Raw genomic sequence first — 21,980 nt, forward strand, 5'->3', positions numbered from 1 at the left:
GCAGGAAAAGCAGACCTGGCAGAGCCAAGCCTTCAAAGACACCAAACAGATAACAGAGCACAGCAGATGAGACACGGGGGATGGAAGGGAAAGCAGAGAAGAGGGAGTAGGGTCCCCACAAATTCCAGATTGTGGCAGCATTAGCTGACACTTATTTTCACACATTAGGCCTCTATTAAAGCGACAGGACATTTTCTTCCATGCCTGTTACCAACCCTGTTAAATACAGACATGTATTACAGGAGTAGATTCTGCACTAGTTATTTTTGCCTGGTCAATGTAGTTGTGCGGCAATGTAAATATCTACTTGCCTAACTGTTTTTATTTCACCAGTGAGTATTGTGACCTTCCTGTGAAAACTTTTTTCTCTTCTGGTGAGGGAGGGACATGGAGTAGGGCCTGACAGATGGCAGTTAGAGTCCACCATAATATTTCTTTGGTTGGGTAAACAACACTGAGCTGTGATTTCTGCCTTGTGTTGCTCTCATTCACAGCATTTAACCCCTTGTCCAGAAGTGGACTCACATTATGTCCTTTAGCAAGGTGCTGCCTTTGAACCTTGCAACACGGGAATCCTAGTAACCTGTACTATGGTGTAAGCATTGGGATGAATGAGAAACATTTAGGGGCCACAATATAGCAAGCTATAAAACAGGTAACAGTAGTTACAACAGATCTTAATGTTAGTTTTGCTTACAATCTGTTGTGCTCAAATGTATGTGTTTCTTTCTGTAGTGCTGCGGAGTAAAGAAAAAATATTTACAAATTCCTACAAATTCAAAGCAAAAGATGGTTCGTTTGTCACATTAAAAAGTCAGTGGTTCAGCTTCATAAATCCATGGACCAAAGAACTGGAATACATTGTGTCAACCAATTCAGTTCTGTAAGTTCTTGATTATATCAAATGTCTGTTTCTTTGTATAGATTGAAGTCAGATATGAAAACTTCAGAGTTAACATCAAAAGTTGGATGTGCTATCTGCTGTGAACATTTTTAGTGTAAAAACATATGCATTGAGAGCTGTGTTACCTTGCACTTGGTTATTTAGCATATTTAGTTAACTGGCATACTGGTTGGCACTGCCTGCTTTCAAGGGGCTCTGAGTTTCAGCCATAGGTGCTATCAGCTCATCGGTAGCATCCATGACGAGGATCCCTTGCTCCGTTGAGCACGTGGTGGGTAGGGATTAAAGGTTTTGAATGTGTCCTGGCCCTTTAAATCCCCACCCACCATATAGCTGATTGGTGGTATGGGAGGGGAGGCATATTCTACGCGTGGATGGAATGTATCTTCTGCTCTCCCATACTGCCTGAATGCTGGAAGGGTGAAGACACATTCTGGCTATGGTTGGAATATAACTAGAATGTGCCTTTTGCCCCTTCATACTGCCAGTCAGCTATGTGATGGTATGGTGAGAGGAACTGCATTCCAGCCATGGGCACCACCTGCACTGCCTCCCAGCTGATGGTGTCCATGGCCAGGAGCCCACTGGAACTTGCTGCCTGCTGTCAGGCTATGGAGGAACAGGCAATGGGTCCCTGTTAGGTTAACAACCAAATCAACAACCCTGGTTTCCCAAGGATGTTAGTTGTGACGCTCGTTTTGGTCTGAGTGGGTCTTGTTATTTCTCTGTTATAATTATAGGTGTGTGTGAGAGAGAGCACAACCTTGAGGCCTTTTTATTTTGGTGAGAAAATCCCACATGTAATAAAACACTCCATCCTCAATTTAGTAGAGTTTTAATTTGTGAATTTGAGAGGACTAATATCCGTGTCACTCTGCCTTAACACCAGGCAAACGTAACTAGAGAACAGATAATGGTTTAAGAACTAGCCTGCTAGTGTATTATAATTCCCTCTGTGTTTGCCACTTTTGAGGTAAATAATTGCTGCTGTTTACACTTGCCTCCAACATACTGTGGTGATCTTCTTGCCCTCTCCCCTGCTCTGGTATTTAACCGGTTATAACCTTGTCCACTGGTATATACCAAGGAAGAGTCTGGGATAAATAAAAACAGTATTTGATTTATTTCCCTGTAGGAGAAAATAAAGATTTGGCTTTCAGGAATAAAATATATACAGTCGTAGCTGTGGGAGTGACCTCATTTAGATAAGTAGTTTGGCTGGGGCAATAGGATTCGGCCTGCTTGCTCTGCCATTGTGGCCCCTGGTGTTACTGGTATGGGTACACTAATATGCCCTATTAAAAATCACAATCCATATCTTGCACAATTTACAGTGCAGTCCTAGGAATGCCTTCTTGGGAGTAAGCTTCATTGATTAGGATTCAAAATAGCCCTTTTTAGGATTGCTGTTTTAGATGAGTAGTAGAAAGGGTGCTGGGTTCAGATAGTGTGTGCAGTCATGTTCACATGCTTCATTTATATGTTACCATCATAGTGCACAGAAATAAGCCAGTCCCAAGATATAGGAAAAGTGAGCCATAGGCAGAGCTGGCAGGTATAATCTTGTCATCCCAATGTCCATTGGCTTTTAAAAAAAATCTTCATTTTACATGAAGCTGCTCTTCACTAATCTTCCGTCCTTTTTGGTAAACTATAGAGAACTGGAGTGTGGATCTCTGAAAAAAAATAACTCTTTTACTTAATTATTCTTTTTTTAGAGGCCATAATGAGCCGGATGAAGAAGCACTGCTACCCTGCAGTTCCCTGTCTTCAGAAGGCAAGTGCAGTCTCTTGTTGTGAGGGTAGTATGCACATTCTTCCCAGAAATATTATTGAATATAATTCAGACAGTGCTCTGCTGTATGAAAACTACACGTTGACACACTACCTTAAAAAATATATAATAAGGAGTACAGGTTTATATTTATAAGTATATCTCCTTATATATAATTGTGAAGTGGAGTGGCACTTTCTGAACATTCCACACGCTCCTAAATCAGTTGACTCCATGATGTGTCACTCAGAGGGTATCCACTGGCTGCACTGCCTGAGTCCCACTTCCAACATTCCAGTTTACTGCTCCTTCCCCCCCATAGCCAGTCGAAACACAGAGGTCATTTGCATATGCAGCCTGATTGGCCGTTGCCTCTAACATTCTAAACAGTTTCCTGTTGCTGTTGGGAGTCATTGAATGTGTCCTGAGGTAAAATACATATCCCAATCTTCCCTTAAATGGTCACTGGAGTTACCAGCAGTGTTCCCTCTAAGCTGAGTTAGTGTGAGCTAGCTCACAGTTTTCTAGCATCCAGCTCACACATTTTTGTCTTTGCTCAGGAAGAAGGGCTCCGGAGCAGACTGATCTATGCAGGAGTCAAATCGCTCGCTCACAAAGTAGAATTTTTGCTCACAGGACTCCACAGCTTAGAGGGAGCATTGGTTACCAGTCTCCCTGTGGGGCCTGGAGATCTCCCAGAAATCACCGTGTTCCCCAGCCACAGCACATCATTACCCCTACAGAAAATTTCCCAGCTATTACAACTGATCTCCAGATGATCAAGATCAGTTCTCCTGGAGACAATGGCTGCTTTGGGCAGTGGACTCTGTGGCATTATACCCTGCTGAAGTCCCTCCCCACCCCAAACCCTGCCCTCCCCAGGCTCTACCCCTCAAATCTACAGGTATTTCCCAACCCAGAGTTAGCAACCATGTAACTGGCTATGGAACCACTTTCCAGACCCTTGGAACCCAGAAAACATGGCATAGGAGGAGGCGCTTTTCTACCTTAGCTGCCGCTGCATGGCCTCAAATTAAAATAAACCAACCTCCAGGCAGCACCTGGAGATCTCCAGCTATTACAGCTGATGTCCAGATGATCAAGATCAGTTCTCCTGGAGACAATGGCTGCTTTGGGCAGTGGACTCTGTGGCATTATACCCTGCTGAAGTCCCTCCCCACCCCAAACCCTGCCCTCCCCAGGCTCTACCCCTCAAATCTACAGGTATTTCCCAACCCAGAGTTGGCAACGCTGTAACTGGCTATGGAACCGCTTTCCAGACCCTTGGAACCTGGAAGACATGGCATTGGAGGAGTGTATGCCAATAAAGGTTATTGGAATTGGAATTGGCATAGGAGGAGGTGGATTTCTACCTTAGCTGCCACTGCAAAACCCCAAATCAACATAAGTCAGGGGTGGAGGGAATCATACCTGTTACCATGAGACTGTCCTCCCATACTACCTTCTTGGGGCAGCAAAATGACTTGGGACAGCCCTGCCTTATAGCTAAGCAGAAGGAAATAAACATGGCTTGCCTCCCTCTATTTTTCCTTTCCCTCTGCCGCCCCACCAGCCACAGCCGGGACACTCACCTGGAGCTTTCTTCTAGAGCTTGTTGTATTTCTTCCCACAACGGGCCTTACTCCTAGATTAAGTATGTAAATGCCTTAGGATCAGGGGTCATTTCCTGCAGGAGCGGAGCTCCGCCAGTAAAGAGCCCAGGAGGCGGGCACATGCAACAAGCCCCACCCCCTGCTCCCAGCAGCCCCCGGGCCATGAGGAGCAAAAAGCAGACATCCTTTCCTTCTTTCCCTCCTTCTTTCCTTCTCTCCCTCTTTCTTTCCCTCGTTCCCTTCATCTTTCCCTCTCTTTCTTTCCTTCTTTTTCTTTCTTTCTTTTCCTCCTCTTTCCTTCTTTCTTTCCCTCCTTCTTTTCTTCTCTCCTTCTTTCCATCTCTCCCTCTTTCTTTCCCTCCTTCTTTCCTTCTCTTTCTTTCCCTTCTTTCTATATGCAAATAAGTTATGCTAATGAGCTCCTGCACCTCTTTTTCTACAAAATGACCCCTGCTTAGGATACAAAGGACCATGCATGAGCTGAAGAAGACTTTAGATTTGTTTTTCTGGAATAATAGTCTTCATTATGTACTGGGGTGGATCATTCCGAGCTCGGGGAGGGGAAGAAAGGCATTTTAAACATGCCTAGGTTCCCCTTCCCTTCTTCAGCTACCATCTGTTAGCTGGAGAAGGGAAGGCAGAGAGCTGAGGCTTTTCCTAGTCAATATCACTCCCAGCTGACTGGCAGGGAGTGAAATTGACAGGGAAATCTCTATGGGCTACCAGAGGGAAAGAAGGCATTTTAACATGCCTCCTTTCCTTCTGGTGGTGTAAATCAGACCCGAAAATATTCAGGAATACCAAATATAGCCCCAATCCGAATACCTTACCGGTATTTTACTGGGGAAATTCGGCATTTAGCTATATTTTTAGGGTCTGATTTACCTGAAGCCAAAAAATACCGGCATTTTATTTTTTGCACACCCCCAGTCAGCATTCCAAAGAGGTCCACAGGCTCAAAAAGGTTGGCGACCCCTTGGTTAGAGACTTCTTTTTTTAATGAAAGCTGGAGAACGCAGAGAACATGGTTACAATGGCATATCCATATAATGATTTCTGGTGCTGATTTTTAAAAAGAAAATTGCAAATGCTCTGATTGCATGGGGGGGTGGGCACTGCTAGAAGACTGGGGCAGGGTAACTCCAGAGAAAACTGCCATGTGGAACCCCCCTTGCCACTGCACTTTATCTGCAGCTGTGCCAGCAATAGGCCTCTCCCTTTGTGGAAACCACCTGCATGCCCATAGCACAGTGTTAAAGCAGAGATAAACTCCATTAAATGAGTTATAAGCATGGCAAATGAAATTATGTAAACAGTTAAATAAATATGTATAATTGAACTGAAAGAACAAGATCCAATTCCCACTCATTTGTAATTTAGGCAAAGAAAATACATGAGTTAAAATTGTCAATATGGAAAACAGTCTAAAACCTTTCTTTCTCCAAATGTAGATGTGCCAAAGCCATCATTTCTTGGTGTACCAGGGATGTCTACAGAAACTGTACTTGGGGCTGGAAGCATAGGAACAAAGATTGCAAATGAAGTCTTAGATTTGCAAAGGTAAGAATTAACTGTTGCTGAAATAAAGGTTCTAATAGAAACTAAATATTAGGATTTTTTTTAAAAGCACTCTACACAATATATTTTTCTCCATATAAACCACAAATTGTTGATTTTCTCCTTTGTTTTCAAAAGTTCTTCACACATGCAGGTACTTCTAGCATAAATTGAGATCTTCTGTTGCTTCATCATTAACATACTGCCCTACTGAAAATTGATTGTAGAGCTCTGATGTAGATAATCAGGTGTACATATCCTCCACTTAAACCAAGCAGTCATTTGATTGTTAGTCTGAAATCAAGGGTGTAGACTTTCCAATTTCCCGGGGGGGGGGGGCTGGGGCTGGGCCAGAGGCATTGCTTTGCTAGGAGCAAGGGGGGCTCCCGGGGGAGGCTGAGTACCTTCCTGAAAATTTCGGCGGGGGCTGAAGCCCCGCCGCCCCCACGAAGATTACGCCTATGGTCTGAATTGAAGGATAACAAGTGAGTGTGATGTGGTTTCTCTAAACAAATGTATTGGGACTGACAGTGTTACAATTAGGATTTCTAAATGATGAATTCAGATTTATCATGGCATCTAAGTAGCTGATTTTAGTGTATTGCAATGCTTATTTGTACGTATCATCTTGCTTTTACTGAACTGTCCTCTACCTTTGTAATCCACTTTCTACATTGTTCAAGATATGACATGCCTTAGATCAGGGATGTTGATGTCTGATTGAATTGTTTTTTCTAATTTGTAATCTGCCTCAAGTCTTAGTGGGAAAGGTGGGTGATAAATGAAAATATTCAAGCTCTGGTTTTGGTTTTAGAAGACAAATGCCACACATCTGCTGAAGGATTTATGATAAGAATGTAGTACTACCTTTTTGTTTTTATATAGATCACATACATCTCCACCTCTTGGTGAGTTAAGTCCATCAGATATTATGAAGAAGTCTTCTTCACCAGTGATAACAGTAACCTGCAGTAATGTGAGTATCAGTAAAACACTTGACTCCAAAAAGTGTTACTACTGAGGAAACAAGTAACCGGATTTGATCAGCCTTGCTGCCGCTGCAGTTCTCCATAGCAAATAGCAACAACTCTGCAAACTTGGTACCTTCACAAACTGACTAACATGAAAGAAGTTCTTTTGTGCCATAGTAATTCCTGGCTTTTCTGCCTGAGTTTTTTCACATGACTACAAACTACCGATTGAGACTACAAGCCATTACTTTGGGGTACCTTTTCCTGAGCAGCTCTTCTGGGAGCTCTATCAAGCAGCATCTTTAGGTCACAATCCTGCACTGAGCAATTCAATTTAAATTCACTAATTTTAATGGGATAAATAATCTAACATTTCAGAAAGCACTGCAAATATTTGGCAAATACAACGCACTGTCATTTGCAGCTTATCCCTTACTTGTGAACCAAATCCTCTCAAAGAGCTAATGAATGTTCTTCTATTTGATAGTTTTGAAGCTGATGTTTTCCATAATGTAATTGATTGCTATCCATTTATATCCATTTTGTTTGGTTTTTCAGGTGCCAAATAAAGAGCTGATTCAGTTATGTCCTACTGTCATAGAAGATCTGGAAACTTCAGGGCAAAATCGCCGCGCTATTTCATTCCCTAGCAATGCACCTCTTCCCTGTAAGCTATTTTTACTGTTTCTTTTTAGTGAAATATATTTTCAGCCTCTGAAGTACTTTGTGTAACTTGCAGCGGAAGCCTGGAGTAATACTGTATAGGACTGTACTGTCAGTGCTCTGAGTTTTTTGGTCCTGGCTTGTATGAAAACCTAAATTGAAAGAAACCCTAAAGGTGTGGCCTGTGAATGCAGTCTGACAGGGTTGGAATCCACCTGTCAGTCCAAAGGTACTCTAATTGAGTTCCCTGTATAAAGGTCTTCAGAGTGTTGTGGTTAACAGCACAAGTCAAGGTAACTATAAAAAAAAGGAAAGATGCTTCTTTTAAAATATGGATGGTCTGCCCCAATAAATTTAACAGGAGGGACCACAGGTTCTGGCAAAAGAAATATAAGTCAATAATTAGGGATGCAAAAAGAGATTTTTGAGGAGCAGGTTGCTAAAAGCATCAAGACAAACAGTAGACATTTTAAAATATATATCTGGAGCAGGAAACCAGCCAGAGAAGCAGTGAGACCTTTGAATGACAAAAGAATAAAGAGATTGCTGAAGGAAGATGGGGAGATGACAGAGAAGCTCCATGACTTTTTTGCTTTTGTGTTCACTGTGGAAAGTGTGGGGCATGTACCCATGTCACAGCCCCCATATTCAGGATGGGAGTCTGAAGAACTGAGTCAAAGTGAGGTGACCAGAGATGAAGTTCTATAGACCTACTGTGGAAATTAAAAATTGATAAGTCTCCAGGTCCTGATGGCATACACTTGAGAGTTCTTAAGGAACTCATATCTACTAACCTGTATATGTAACCTATTACTAAATTCAGCCACTATACCAGAAGACTGGAGAGTAGCAATTTTTATAAAATTGTGACAGCAATTTTTATAAAGGGATCCAGAGGGATAAGAGGTCGGGTTCTCTTATAGATTAAAAACTGGTTAAATGACAGGAAGCAAAGAGTAGGAATCAATGGACAGTTCTCACGATGGATGGAAGTAAACAAAGAATTGGTATTGGGGCTACGATTCAATTTATTCATCAATGATCTGTAACTAGCGGTAAGTAGTATAGTGGCCAAGTTTGCAGATGGTCACCGTATCTCCAAAAGGATATTGCAGAGCTGGGAAAAGTACAGAGGAGGGCAACCAATATGATTGGGGGTTGCACCACCTTCCCTATGATGAAAGGCTGAAGAGGCTGGAACTTTTCAGTTTAAAAAAGAGACAACTAAGGGGGGACATGATAGAGATTTCTAAAATTATGCATGGGGTGAAGAAAGTTGACAAAGAGAATTGTTTTCTCCCTCACCCAAAATGCTAGAACTCAAGGGCATCTAATGAAATTGATGGGCCATAAATTCAGGACGGACAAAAGAAATACTTCTTTACACAGAGGGTGATTAAAATGTGTAATTCGCTGCCAAAGGATGTAGTGATGGCCACAAGAACAGTTTTAAAAGGGGATTAGATAGATTCATGGCAGGCAGGTCTAGCCATGGTGACTGAAAGGAACCTCAATGCTCAGAGGCGCTAAACCTCTGAATCACAGAGCCAAGGGGCAATTTTTTCTCCATCTCTCAAAATACTAGAACTCAAGGGCATCCAATGAAGCTGATTGGCAGTAAATTCAGGACGAACAAAAGAAAATACTGCTTTACACAGAAAGTAGTTGATGTGGAATTCATTGCCAGAGAATGTAGTGATGGCCACAGGAATAAACAACTTTAAAAGGGGATTATGTAGATTCATGGAGGCTAAGTCTATCAATGGCTACTAGCCATGGTGACTAAGTGTGTGTGCTAGGTATATACAGAACCAAATAAATACCAAAAAAATACCTTATCAGTATTTTTTAGTTATTTATTCATCTGGATGCATATTAGACAATCTGATTCAGCTACCGAAATAGCCATGTCCAAATAAAAGCCTATATTATTAGGCTTTTATTCGGGCACATTTAGAAGGCATTTAAAGAGACCACAGTCTCTTTAAATGCCTTCCAAGTTCACTTGCCGAGTCATGCCGCTGCTGCGGCACAACTCAACGAGTGAACTCAGGCGGCACTGAGGAGTGAACTCAGCAGCACATCTCAGCAAGTGAAATTCTCCATTATACCCTATGGGGATGGTCCCCATAGGGTATAATGGAGCCAAATAAATTCAGGTTTCCCAAATGTTTACCTGAATACCAATACAACACTGATGCTGTATTTGGGACTATTCAGGAATATAGACAAGAATTTTCAGATTGGCTCATCTCAAACTTTCTTTTTTACAAAATAATGTTTGCTGGAGGATGTAGGGAAGTTCTGGTCTCTGTGAACTAAATAGGCTTTAATTCAGGTATCCTGGCTGCTGGAGCCGTTTGGTAACCTGCCAACATCAGCTATTTAATGACGATTTATTACAAGACAATAATCTTTGATGTTTTGATATTTTTTGGGCTGTGTCCATTTTCAGTGCAAAAGTGGCAGTGTATTTTAAGTGCTTAAATATCAATAGTATGTTTATTTTACGGTCATCGACCATTAGCAACCATTTACCTATAATTACAGCAGCTCCAAGTAAAACAGAAGCCCCATTAAATTCCGACATGTAGGGTATGAGGTATAGTAAATACATACATAATAGCATTTAAAATAGACTTTAAAACCATAAAATTTTTAAAAGCATGCCAGAAGGAGAAGAGAAATGGGCCCTTATGTTTATATGGCTTTGCTACTTACTATGGAATTTTATCACATGAACACAAAACTTGGCTATTTTCCTGGAGATAGTTGGGTTCTTATCTATTAAAAGTTTCTCCAAGCAGCCTTTTTCTGCAGAAACTGTTGGTCTATCTAAAAGAGGAGACATAATCTTATCCCGTAGTTCTTCATAAAAGGGGCAATGGAAAAGGACATGTCCCAGCGTTTCCACTTCACCTATAGTACAGGGGCAAAGTCTTTCTGCATATGGGATTTTTAAATATCTCCCTTCTAGTACCACTGACTGCATAGCCGCACATCTAGCCAGGGTAAATGCTCTCCTGTAAGAAGGAACATCTAACTGGCTAAGATATTGGGCCATGGTCAAAACATATCTGATCTTTATAGGAGCCATAAAGTTTGGTGATTTCATTAGATCTTGTTGGTGCTCTATGTCTCGAACCCTTTGTTTAATAATGCATTTCGCCTAGTCATTATTCTGAACCAAAAGGGCACAGGAAGCAAGTCCCATTCTTTCTAAATTGCTGTCAGCCATTTGCATCCACCTTGGTTGGCAGAGATCTTGTGTTATTAGGGGAAGAAGGCCTTTTTGATTTGCATGAACCTTAAGCAGATAATAAGCAGATAATAAAATTCTAGCCTTGATTCTCATTTAGCCTGTTTATAAGTGGAGGAAGGCATTAGGCACATCTGGGGGTACCTGTAAAATAGCACGAAGAAACTTAGATTGTATCTTCTTGAGGGAACATAAGCTAGTGGCGGGGATGCCAAAATAAATACCGTGGAGGAGCTGTGTTATAACTTAAGCTTGATATAGCTTCAAAGTTGCTAGAACATATAAATGAAAGAATCTCAGAATAGCGTACACAGATCTCTCAGTACAGTCAGCCATCAAATTACAGTGTGCTGTATTGGACTCAGTCTCCTGTAACACCCTCCTCCCAAGTAAGTCAATCTGTTTAGTTGTTCAATTTTGTTCCCCTTTATCATCCAAGACCGCTTTTTTGGGTGCCTGACGAATGCCATCACTTTAGTTTTATCAAAATTAATTGTCAGGTGTTCTTTAGCACAATATGTTGTGAAATTATCTAGCACTCTTCAGAGCCCCAATTGAGTTAAATATGTATAAATGGAAAATGTGGAAGTTGCCACTCTCCTTTTTTTATTTTACTTTAATGATACAGCTCTATTGGCCTAAAGACCATGAGCTGAATTACAATAAAATCCTCTGAGATAAAATCACTCAATTATTTATTTATTTTTGCAACTGATAGGGTTACATTAGGGTCTGACCCAAACAGCAGAAATTTCAATTTGTTGCCTACAGGCACATCAATAAATCCTTGCACATAAAGAGAAATCAATTTTTTCCTTATGTGTGTGTACAGGTTATACTCTAAAAGACAGTGTTCCAACATGTCTATCTGCTCCAGTGTGTACTGTGTCCTTTTTTTATTAACATTTTTTTAAAGGATCAGTTTGATTAAATAATTTGGCATTTGCAAAACCTCTCACCTATTTCTGGTGAATCTACTGCATTAACCCTCAGACTTTCTAAGAAGAAAATCCAGGCTGCTACAAAGATTGCTGGTCTGGTTTGTCTGTGCAGACCTGTAATTTGCGGAATAATGTTTTCCATTGTTAGAGCATTTCATGCTTATCTGCCTTGAAACAATTGCATGAAAGTAAAGATAAGATGTCAACGTTCTTTTTTCCTCCAAAGGAATGCTGAACAGTTTTGTGTAAATGGCAAATTATAGATCTCGTGTTGAAATGTTACTGTTGTGCGTTCCTTGTTGTTTTTTTAGGTGACCCTACTCAGTTGGATTTTGATGCTGTGTGTGAAAATGACACTGCCATGTCTGCTCTTATGAATTACTTGGAAGCTGAAGGGGGTCTGGGTGATGTTGCAGAGTTAAAGGAGATACAGTGGACTCTCTAGTTTTATTTCTACATCTGAGAAGCAACACAAACAGCTTTTAATGCACAAAAAGAACTCTACATCCTCAAGTACTGTATTGGTACCTCTTAAGGCTTTAATTCATATTTCCACTATATTGAATACCTGCCTTGTTCATAAAGAAATCAGTTTAGCTGAATATGTTAAAAAGATGTGATATTTTTTCAGTCCATGTACAACCTCAGTGTGTTACATATGCAAATGGTGATTGGAACATTTAAAAATGGTTATATTTTTACTTTAAAAATTTAGATAGAATACATAGTAAAAATGGGCATAGGAATTTTTGTTCTGAAATGTTCTATTTTTTAAAATATCTTATCTTATTTAAGTTCCTAATTTATTAGAGGTTCTTCAAAAATGTCTCTACTTTAATAGCTTTAGATTTGTTTCAGTGTCCATTCCTGTAGTAGCTATGTTCTGTTTGAGGCTTTATTTTAACTACAAACCTTGGATCAAGAAACAGACAGTGAAGTTTTTGTTAAAAGGACCAATCATCGTGTCCAACAGGAAAAAATGCATTTGAAACCACAAGAGGCAGGTGAGAGCTAAGAGAACCTGAACTCCATACATCTCATTATGTCTGACATTGGCAGCAGCCAGACAGAACACGAGACACAACAGAGATATCGCTGATGTAAATGTTCATATCGGGCACTATTCGGACTATGGCAGATCATTCTGTTAGAACCCTCTTAAAGAGACAAAATAGAAAATTGTTCGTACAAAGATTAAAAACAGTAGAAGTAGGAATGTGGATTGAAATAAACCAGCTCTGGAAAAATTACACCATAAAGGCCTTTTGTCTTAATTTTTGAGTGTAAATCATGAAATATTTTGAGTAGGATTTATATACTGAAATCATTGCTTCACTGTTGGGCCCTGGAGTTTCTCTGAAGCTCTCCTGGTTGTTTCAGTTTTGACACAGAAAATAGCCCTAGCAATTCAGGTGCTAGCTAATTTATGTATCCTGGATACTAGGGATTTTCTAGGGAGGAGCTACACAGTATACCAGTATGGCCACCGGTGTCATCTAAAGAAGTGGCTATTCTGATAAGGCACTTCAAAGCAGGCAATAGAATAGACCTAATACCTAAAATAGACCTAATACCAGCTGAAATATTTAAGAGTAATTCACAATGGGGGAGCACTTTATTAGCACCTTTGTGCACCAAAAGTAATTTAACAGGTAAATTCTTATTAGAATTTCAACAGCCAATCCATATGCAAAAGAACCTCCTCGGGAAAGCTCTTCCATTAGCATGTCACAGCCTGGGAAACTCCTACAAGATAATGACTTAGTCCTTCCTGAGTAGATATAAATTACCTGCCTACCATTTTTCTTCTCATATTTACACAGAGAGTACTCCATCTTCCTGTGTTATACCTCTGAGGATGCCAGTCACAGCTGCTGGCAAAATATCAGGTACTACAATGTCAAGACCACAGCCATACAGCCCGGAAAATCTATGACTAATGAACTCCGCTGTGAAAGCCTTTGACAACATATTAATTAGTTTGTTACCACTGATTAGTAACCTATATGCATCCTATTTATATTATAAGCTTGTTGACTGGATATATTCAAAATCAGTGCTGGGTTTAGAGCAAGCAGGCTTTAGGCAGGGAGCCTCACTTATTGATCACTGTATTATTTTAAGTCATTTGGCAGAAAAATATATCCACTACACTCAGGGAAAGCTATATGTGGCTTTTATGGATTTGAAATCATGGATCTGAAATTGATTGTAGATTGCTGTGGTTGATATGGATGCCCAGGTTAGATGTGGGCCACATGGACAAATGACAGGACAATGTACTATGAAGTCTGGAGTCAAGCAGGGGTGTCTGATGGTTAGCACCCACTCTTAAATGAGATGAATTTCACTTGCTAAGTCTTGGGCTCCTAAAAATACCTAATCATCTTTGTGGTCTCTGTGCATCACACCACTGGGATATAGTGCACCTGCACTGATCCCAATCAGTAACAGAAAGCCCAACTTCAGTGTGATGCGCAGGGGCTTGCACCCCCTAGCAGACATTCTCTTTGCCTACTCTGCCTCAGGAAAGCCCACTGTGTGGAATCCTGTGTACACTGTTCTAAATTCTCTAAACAAACAAGAAAAGAATCCAGCAGCAAGACTCAGAACTGTGCTCTTCAAATCAGCACTCTCACCTCTGATGGCGTGGTTGCACAAGACCTCTGGCCACACTTTCATGTTGGCCCCTGCTTCGACATCAATGATGGCTGTGTCACCGATATTGACTCCTTCTGATTCCGATCAACCGATGCCGAAATGCCTGGTCCTGGCCACTGAATTGGAAAACTCCACTTCTGTCAAGAAACACAGGGAGGGTAAGGAGCATAAGCAAGACAAACTAAAGAAGCACAACAGGGACATTGAGAAACCTAAGAGCTCTCTGTTCACGGCTAACCCAATACCACACCATGTGTTGGAGCCTTCTCACACTCCTCCCTTCAAATTGCTCGACTTGCCTATTCAAAGCCAGTCCCCCACAAGACCAGCATTGCCTCTTGGCACAACCTGTATGTCTCTCCAATAACTCAAAGATCCCATTCCTCCAGAGCTGAAAGAATTCACACTGAAAACAGGGATTGGAATACTGGATCCTTTGATCCTACCTCTCCACACACTTCACACCATCGCTTCTTCAACAATTGGGATCGATCACTGAGCTTCCAGCCTCCCGCAGCACCCGCTGTCCCATGGGATCAGAGACAGTGGCAGTACCTGTATGGAGCCTTCCCACTTTCTTCTACCATTCCCTGGCTTTCAGGTCAGACGCTGATGGATTGGGATCGACAGGCCACTTCTTCCTGCCTGTCTGACTGCTGGGATCCTACTCTGAGACCAGAAACAACCCTGCCAAAACCACCGCCCCCAACAGATCAGCCTTACAAGCACACAGTGAAAACCAAAACCTGACCTTCACTACCAATACCACCGGTACTGAGAGCCCCGAAACCGACGCACCTTTCAGACTCAGTAGTGGACCTTATGCCAGCATTATTCTGAGATACACTGGTGTAAGGGTCAGTTGACTCCCTGAGGTGGTCTGGCTTCTCCCCCTTTTAGGATCGCCCTTCAAGTTTATTAAATAATTTCTGAAGCATAGCAATTCAAGGAGGTCTCTAGAGAGGCTGCATCTGATGAAATGAGCTCTAGTCCACAAAAGTTTATGCCATGTTAAATCTTGTATTAGTGTGCGTGGGGGGCTCGTAGTATGCAAGTCTGGAATATTGGGGGGGATCACAAAAGAACCAGCATAGCTAAAATTCCAGTGTCTAATCAGAAACTACAGTTAGTGCTTAAATCAAAACTGGGATGACTATGCAAAGCTAAGAGTGCTACATCAGGTTCACAAAAATAGCAGAGTTACAACTTCAGAGTTGTAAATAGCTACCAGTGAAGCTGATTTGGACTGTAGTGTCATGAAATTTATTTATGTTATTTATAGTCCACTTTTTTCACGTGGACTCAAGGTGGATTAAATATAGTGAGTCAGTACAATCAACAAAATGGGATATCGAATATCTGATGCATTAGGATATTAGAAGACTGGAAACCACCAGAAACAACAGGTACAGAAATTGCATATTTACAATATGCTGTATTGTATACAATATACAATATACTGTTTACAATATGCTATACTAGGAGCAAAGCCCGTTGCGGAAGGAAGACAACGAGCCCTAGAAAGATGCAATGCAGGCATCCCCGGTCCCTTGATTTCTCCCCCCTTGGTAGCCCCCGGAGTCGAGGGGCGACGGAGCGGCCCGCAACTGGCTTCCCGGCCTGTTGTGTCTGGCAGCCTTCGGCCCATGCCCAGCAGCCTCTGGCCTGGCAGTGCACAGGCCCCCGGCCAGTCAGAGCCCGGACAGCTGCCAGTAGTCGGCTCAGATGACCGCAGCGATGGCGGCAGCAGGATCGGGGCAAGCCCCTCCCCTGCTGGAGCGCCCAGCCTGGCTGGCTACCTGTGCTCAGGTGAGGACGACCGCGGTGGTGGTGGGACGATTGGGCTTGGGCCCCCGGCCACTGGAGAGTCCAACCCTTCCGGCCGCTCCGACCAGAGTGAGGCTGAGATGCTGGGTGCTGTCTCTGTGGGCGGGACCACGCCAACAGAGGCAGCAACACAGCCAGTGGAGACAGACGCCCTGTGAATGACACACCAGAGCGCCAACCAATTCGGGAGCACGTGGAATCTCCTGGAGAAAGTCCACGACCAAAATGGAAATAATATAGCAGAAAAGACCACAAGTCCATCATAGGCAAGAATATAGCTTTGTCTGAAAACATAGTGTTTGATTAATTTTGTTGTTATGTCTTTTCAACTTCAACGAGGAATACATCTACTTCCAAAGCAAGCACGTGTCTTGCTATTCTGGGAATCAGAGGTCAGTATTTCAAAGAAAAAACCATGGGATATAATTTAATGTTGGTGAACTGCTTGGATATTGTGAGTGCCCCCTTCCTTGAGATTGCCTGTCATGCCTTCTGCGTTGGAGTTGCTTAGGCCTCAGAATAGGGGTGTGCATTCAGCATAAACCAAGCAGAAAAAATGCTAGATAAATTCCTTACTGGTATTTTTCAGGTATTATCTAAGCTGGACTCAGATCAGAGAATCTGATCAGCTACTGGTATAGCTGAGCCTGAATAAAGCCATTTTTCCCCAGCTTTTATTTGGGTATGTTTAGCTATACCAAATGGGCAGTGGGAGCTGAGAGCTCCATGCCACCTCAGCTGGGGCTGGCTCCTCTTGCGGCTCAGTTTAAACTATGTGATCAGTCAGCAACCCCTGCACCTGCGTCTGGCCTCATCTGTCGCCCTGGGCCCAGATGTCCCTCCTCAAACATCTATTGGCTGGCCCCTGTAGCTTCTCTTGTCTGCCTTAGACAGGCAACCTGGTCCCTGGCACCCTTCCTTCCCTCGGATGGATGCAGACCAGGTAGTTATGCTGACCTTGGGGTCTGGGGGGGGGGGCGATATGAACAGTTCTAAAGGAAGGAAGCTATGCAGTGTGTTTCAGGAAATGCTAGAGTCTAATCATCTGCAGTGATGCAGCTGCCTAAAGTTCTGTCAGGGTGTTGTCTAGTAAGTGTTACCTTATGCATGTGCAGCTGAATGTATAGTGGCGGAAAGTGCCGTTAAGTCACAGCCAACTTATGGCGATCCCGACCACCTTCCATGTGTGTTTTGCTCTCTAGTAGTCTCAGAGGGAGCAAAACACATGTGGAAAAGGGGGGGAAACCCAAAGCAATGGGGACAAATGAGTGACAGAAATGACAGTGCGGAAGTGGCCCCCTGTGAGGTTGTCAAGGCAAGCAGCATTCAGAGGTGGTTTGCCATTGCCTGCCTCATCGTCAGAACGGTCAGTTTGTTGTCAGAACTGCATAGAGCCAAAGGAACAGGAAAGCCCATGTTCTAAACTTGGCATCTGTTGGTGTGTATGACAACACCAGAGGCTGTTCCACCCAAGCAAAATATAGTGCTGAAGTTGTTCCAGTGTTTTTGGAATGTGGAACAGAAAAAAATAGCTCACTCTAAAAGGTCTCTGTCCTTGAGAAGGGATGTGGAAAGTGTTGCTTGTTTTAGTGGGCACTCTGCTTGTATGCAGAGCCCGGAACAACAAACGGAGTGGACCACATCGCAGCCCAGTCCAGAGGGCTTTCTCAGAAGCCAGTTTAGCTCTGCAGAAGTCAGTTTATGCTGCAGAACTTGTGGGTGAGCATATGTTTAGCTCAAGCTGAAGCCTAGCTCAAGCCAAAATGCCAGCTCTCCTCCCCACCTCTTCCATTCTAGCAGTCAAAAGTTGTTGGGTATTACAAGTTGAAAACACTCAGTATATCTGGGGTTAAATGTTTGTTTATGTTACTCACAGGAAGTCACATGTTTCTCATGTACCCAATGTTCTTTAGATGTAGGAAGCCCGGGAATTTTCTCCCTGATCTAGGGATTTGATTGGGACTAAAGTGTCAAGGTGTATTACCATTTAATGGCTTCTCTTCCCGTCTTTGTTTGGTGTTCTCAAGAAGAAGGAGAGCAGCCATAATTCTCTCTTCTAGTTTTGTCTTTGTAGTGTAAGGATGTAGCCGATTATGCTCTGTTGTTATTTTCATCCCAGTTACCCTTCCCCATGCTAGAATTTAGTAAAAACTTTATATTTTAATCACACATGGACTCTCAGTCTGAATTATTTTACTCTGGCTCTGCTAGACTATTTTATCTCTGCTAAATACCATTTTTTCAATATCTCACTATCACCCAACAAAAGTGCACCAAAGACTAGCCGAAGGTTTTTGGCTCTGTCATATTATCCCAGGTCTGCTGCAAAACATTTCAGGTTCCCATCTGCTTGTGATTCCGAGGGACCTCGTGCACAAAGCCCCACCTTAGAGGCTGTCCCCTCCCAGGACATGCCAGGGTTGCCAGCTCCAGGCTGGGTAATTCCTGGAGATTTTGAAGTGGAGCCTGGGGAGGGGAAGAACCTTGGCAGCCTATAGTACTCTGGTCTGCTCTCCAAAAGAGCCATTTTCCCCAGGGGAACTGATCTCTGGAGTCCGGAGATCAATTGTAATTCCCGGAGATTCCTAGGCCCCACCTGGAGGTTTGCAATCCTATTAGCAGGTATTTTTTTAAAAAAATGTTCATTTTTGTTCATTTTCTGGCTATCTTATCTATATTAAACATCTTTCTTCAAAAGGTTTCCTGAACAGCTTCTCGATTTATCGGAAGCCTTTGGGATGGGACAGCCAATCCTGGACTCCTTGGACAACGTTCTGTCTCCACGGTTCCCTCCTTTTTGTTACATCAAGTGGTGTGGCTTTCAGCACCGGGCAGGGGAGCTAGCTTTCCAAAGCACCTGGCAAGGCATTTCTGCAGCTGACTGCAGGGCCCCCTGGAGAGTTGCCCTCTAGTGGACCACTCTTCCCACACATGTGCATGAACTACGCTTTCCCTCAATCAGGTACAGAAGTGGAGTGCTCCTCTTCCTAACCCTACTGGCACTGCCTGCCAGAGAGGAGTTTCCTTCATTGGCTTTAGCTGTTGAGAGAGGCACCACTTTCTTGCATGCTTCTTTAAATCCCTTCGATGTTGATGTCACAGGGACCAGTGGGGTAACTTCATGCTTTCCATGAGAGGGCTTTTAATTCCCATTGCTTTCAGTGGGAAAGAATTAAAAATACATAGCTCATGCTGCGTTGTACATCTAGTTTCTTTAAAAACAAACAAAAAGATTTCAAATAGTGGAAGGGAGAAAAGTTTTTCTCCACTAGTACTCACAGGCACTAACCAATCAGTGCCCGTGATGGCCTATTATCCACATTCTACACCAATGGTACTCAGGTCTCAGCTCACGGAGAGTCCTGTTCACAAGGATCATCAGCCAAAGCCACATTTATCTCCACCCCTGGCATGAGGCCCATAATTCAGTGTGTCTTGCAGCTTACCTGTTCCCGTGGCAGTGGCTGTTTTAAGGTGGGAACCATCTCCCGCCCACCCAGCGGTTCGAAAGCAATTAGTTGCAAGTAGATAAATGGGTACCCACCCTTAGTAGGGTGGGGGGCACCCTGCCTAGTGTGGTGGACAACGACGGCGGCAGCAGCAATGAAACATCGGCCGAAGACCGGAGGTGGGGTGGCGCAGCGTAGCGGCGGGAGCAATCCCTGCTGGCCAGAAAGGAGGAGACATCTGAGCGGCTGCCGGCGAGACGGGTGCATGATGACGTTGGACGCTGGCGTAAAGCGGAGCCAGAAGGACGTTGCTGGAACCAGAAGAAGGCGTGAATCGTGCGACCGAAGGAAAGAACTGCCGCCGGATCGAAATGGAGCCCGCCGGGAACGAAGCGAAGCGCCGAGCCGAGAGCAAGCATGTCAACCCACCACCACAGGGGTGCCGGTAGGAAACCCCACCCCCATAAAACTCTGTGGCCATAGTTAGGGTAATTTGTGTGACTAGCACCATATGTAAGCCGCTCAGAGACCCCCTGAGAAAGGGGGTTCGAGCGGGATATAAAGTCTAAAGTTAAATAAATTAAATAAATAAATCTGCCAACTACAAGCTCCACTGGTCAATGGCCTTGCCCACTGCCCTAAAACATGAGTTGCTGTCCCATTGGGGGAAAGTGCTCAGAAGAGCCAGAGGCGGCTCCTGAGCCACTGAGTATCACTGTTCTCTGCTATACTTGCAGTGGTAATGGACATGCTTGCTTGGGAGAAAACTTGCCCTTTTCTAATAGTAGAATACTGAAGTTAGTATTCTGGGGCAACTGCAGTATCTCCTTGCTAGAAACTCTTAAAGACCTTAAAGATCTTTTCTTCGAACTAAGTAATGACTGATTATTTAGAACAAATTTTGAGTCCAGTGGCACCTTTAAGACCGACAAAGGTTTATTCAAGGTATGAGCTTTTGTGTGCATGCACACGTTTTCAAATACATTGGAATGGAAGGTAAGGTTCAAACCTATAGACAGGGGCTGAACAGCAAATTAACATGTAACATGATGAAGGTGTTTTAAGATATGTGAAGACAAAAGTAAATAACAAGCTAAGGTTATAAGGTCAACAGTAGTAAAACAATAAATATGTCAAAATAAGACTGAGACTCTCCATTCACTCCTCTCAGGCATGGAGGTCACTTAACAGCATTTTTTTTTAGATGGGTGCAGTGTTATGTCAGCCAAACATTCCAGTATTCCTTGTATTACATTCAGTATTCTAAGATACTATTCAGGAAAAGAAATACACTAAAATACAGAGGTTGTATAGTCCCTCTGTATGAGACTACATCTGTGAGGACTGAATGAGTTAGCTTATGTAATGAGATAAGAAACCAATATCCCTGTTGAGTCCTGGGGAGGTTTTTGTTCCAAGTGTAATAACTTGTAATTCAGTAATTTCCCTTTCCATTCTGTTCCTGAAGTTCCTTTGTAATAAAACAGCTACCTTGAGGTCACCCATTGAATGTCCTGGAAGGCTGAAGGGTTCTCCTGCAGGTTTCTCAGAATACTTTAATGGGGCAACATAGAGATATTGCAAGCTACAGCAAAGAACTTTACACTGAGATGGATTGAAGTTGTGTAACGGAATTCCACAAAAAAAACTGACAAGATTGGTTTGACTGCCAGATTTGCCTTGATAGAGAAGGGAAATGGGGATCTTTAGCTGGCCCGTTGGAAGCCTCAAAAGTTGCTAATCCTGAACTAAATATTCATGAGAAGAAATTGATAAGGAAATAATTAGAAATGAACTTTGGCATGAGTACTTTACTTAAAACATTTATCCATTATAACTTTTCATGTATATGTTTATATGAATGTGTTTGGTAAACAATATAACTGGCTATACAATGGTATACTGAGTAATTATATCACGGTTGTATTTTGGTTCTTTTTTTTTTGGTAAACAAATTTTTATTTTCAATAGGAACTTAACATCCAACAATATTCATTTTCATTTTCCCTTCGTTTACCCCGTTCCCCTTACCACCCCTTCCTCCTGTGGCTTCCCGCAATGCTTCCACCCTTCCACCCACATTATAATACGTCATCAGTTAAATCATTTTTCTTATCACTACTGCCTCAAGATAACATCAATTAACCTAATATTGTTCTAAACATATTAAATTTTGTTTCACATCCCAGTTCTTTTCCAGATATGTTTTACCGCAATGCTTCCACCCTTCCACCCACATTATAATACGTCATCAGTTAAATCATTTTTCTTATCACTACTGCCTCAAGATAACATCAATTAACCTAATATTGTTCTAAACATATTAAATTTTGTTTCACATCCCAGTTCTTTTCCAGATAT

General features: G+C 42.5%; 1 protein-coding gene across 1 annotated transcript in view; it reads left to right on the forward strand.

Moving 5' to 3' along the window:
* The window catches only part of ARNTL2 (aryl hydrocarbon receptor nuclear translocator like 2), a 69,907-nt gene extending 57,594 nt beyond the window's left edge, over nucleotides 1-12,313 (forward strand). The window contains exons 12-17 of the mRNA XM_015429437.1: nucleotides 736-883; nucleotides 2,623-2,681; nucleotides 5,743-5,851; nucleotides 6,734-6,824; nucleotides 7,378-7,486; nucleotides 11,994-12,313. Coding sequence (XP_015284923.1) covers nucleotides 736-883; nucleotides 2,623-2,681; nucleotides 5,743-5,851; nucleotides 6,734-6,824; nucleotides 7,378-7,486; nucleotides 11,994-12,127 — 650 coding nt within the window. The 3' untranslated portion in view covers nucleotides 12,128-12,313. The remainder of the gene's footprint in view (nucleotides 1-735; nucleotides 884-2,622; nucleotides 2,682-5,742; nucleotides 5,852-6,733; nucleotides 6,825-7,377; nucleotides 7,487-11,993) is intronic.
* Nucleotides 12,314-21,980: the final 9,667 nt, after the last annotated feature.

Source organism: Gekko japonicus, unplaced genomic scaffold (assembly GCF_001447785.1).
Source record: "Gekko japonicus isolate JY-2015 unplaced genomic scaffold, Gekko_japonicus_V1.1 scaffold169, whole genome shotgun sequence".
NCBI classification, from domain to species: Eukaryota; Metazoa; Chordata; class Lepidosauria; order Squamata; family Gekkonidae; genus Gekko; species Gekko japonicus.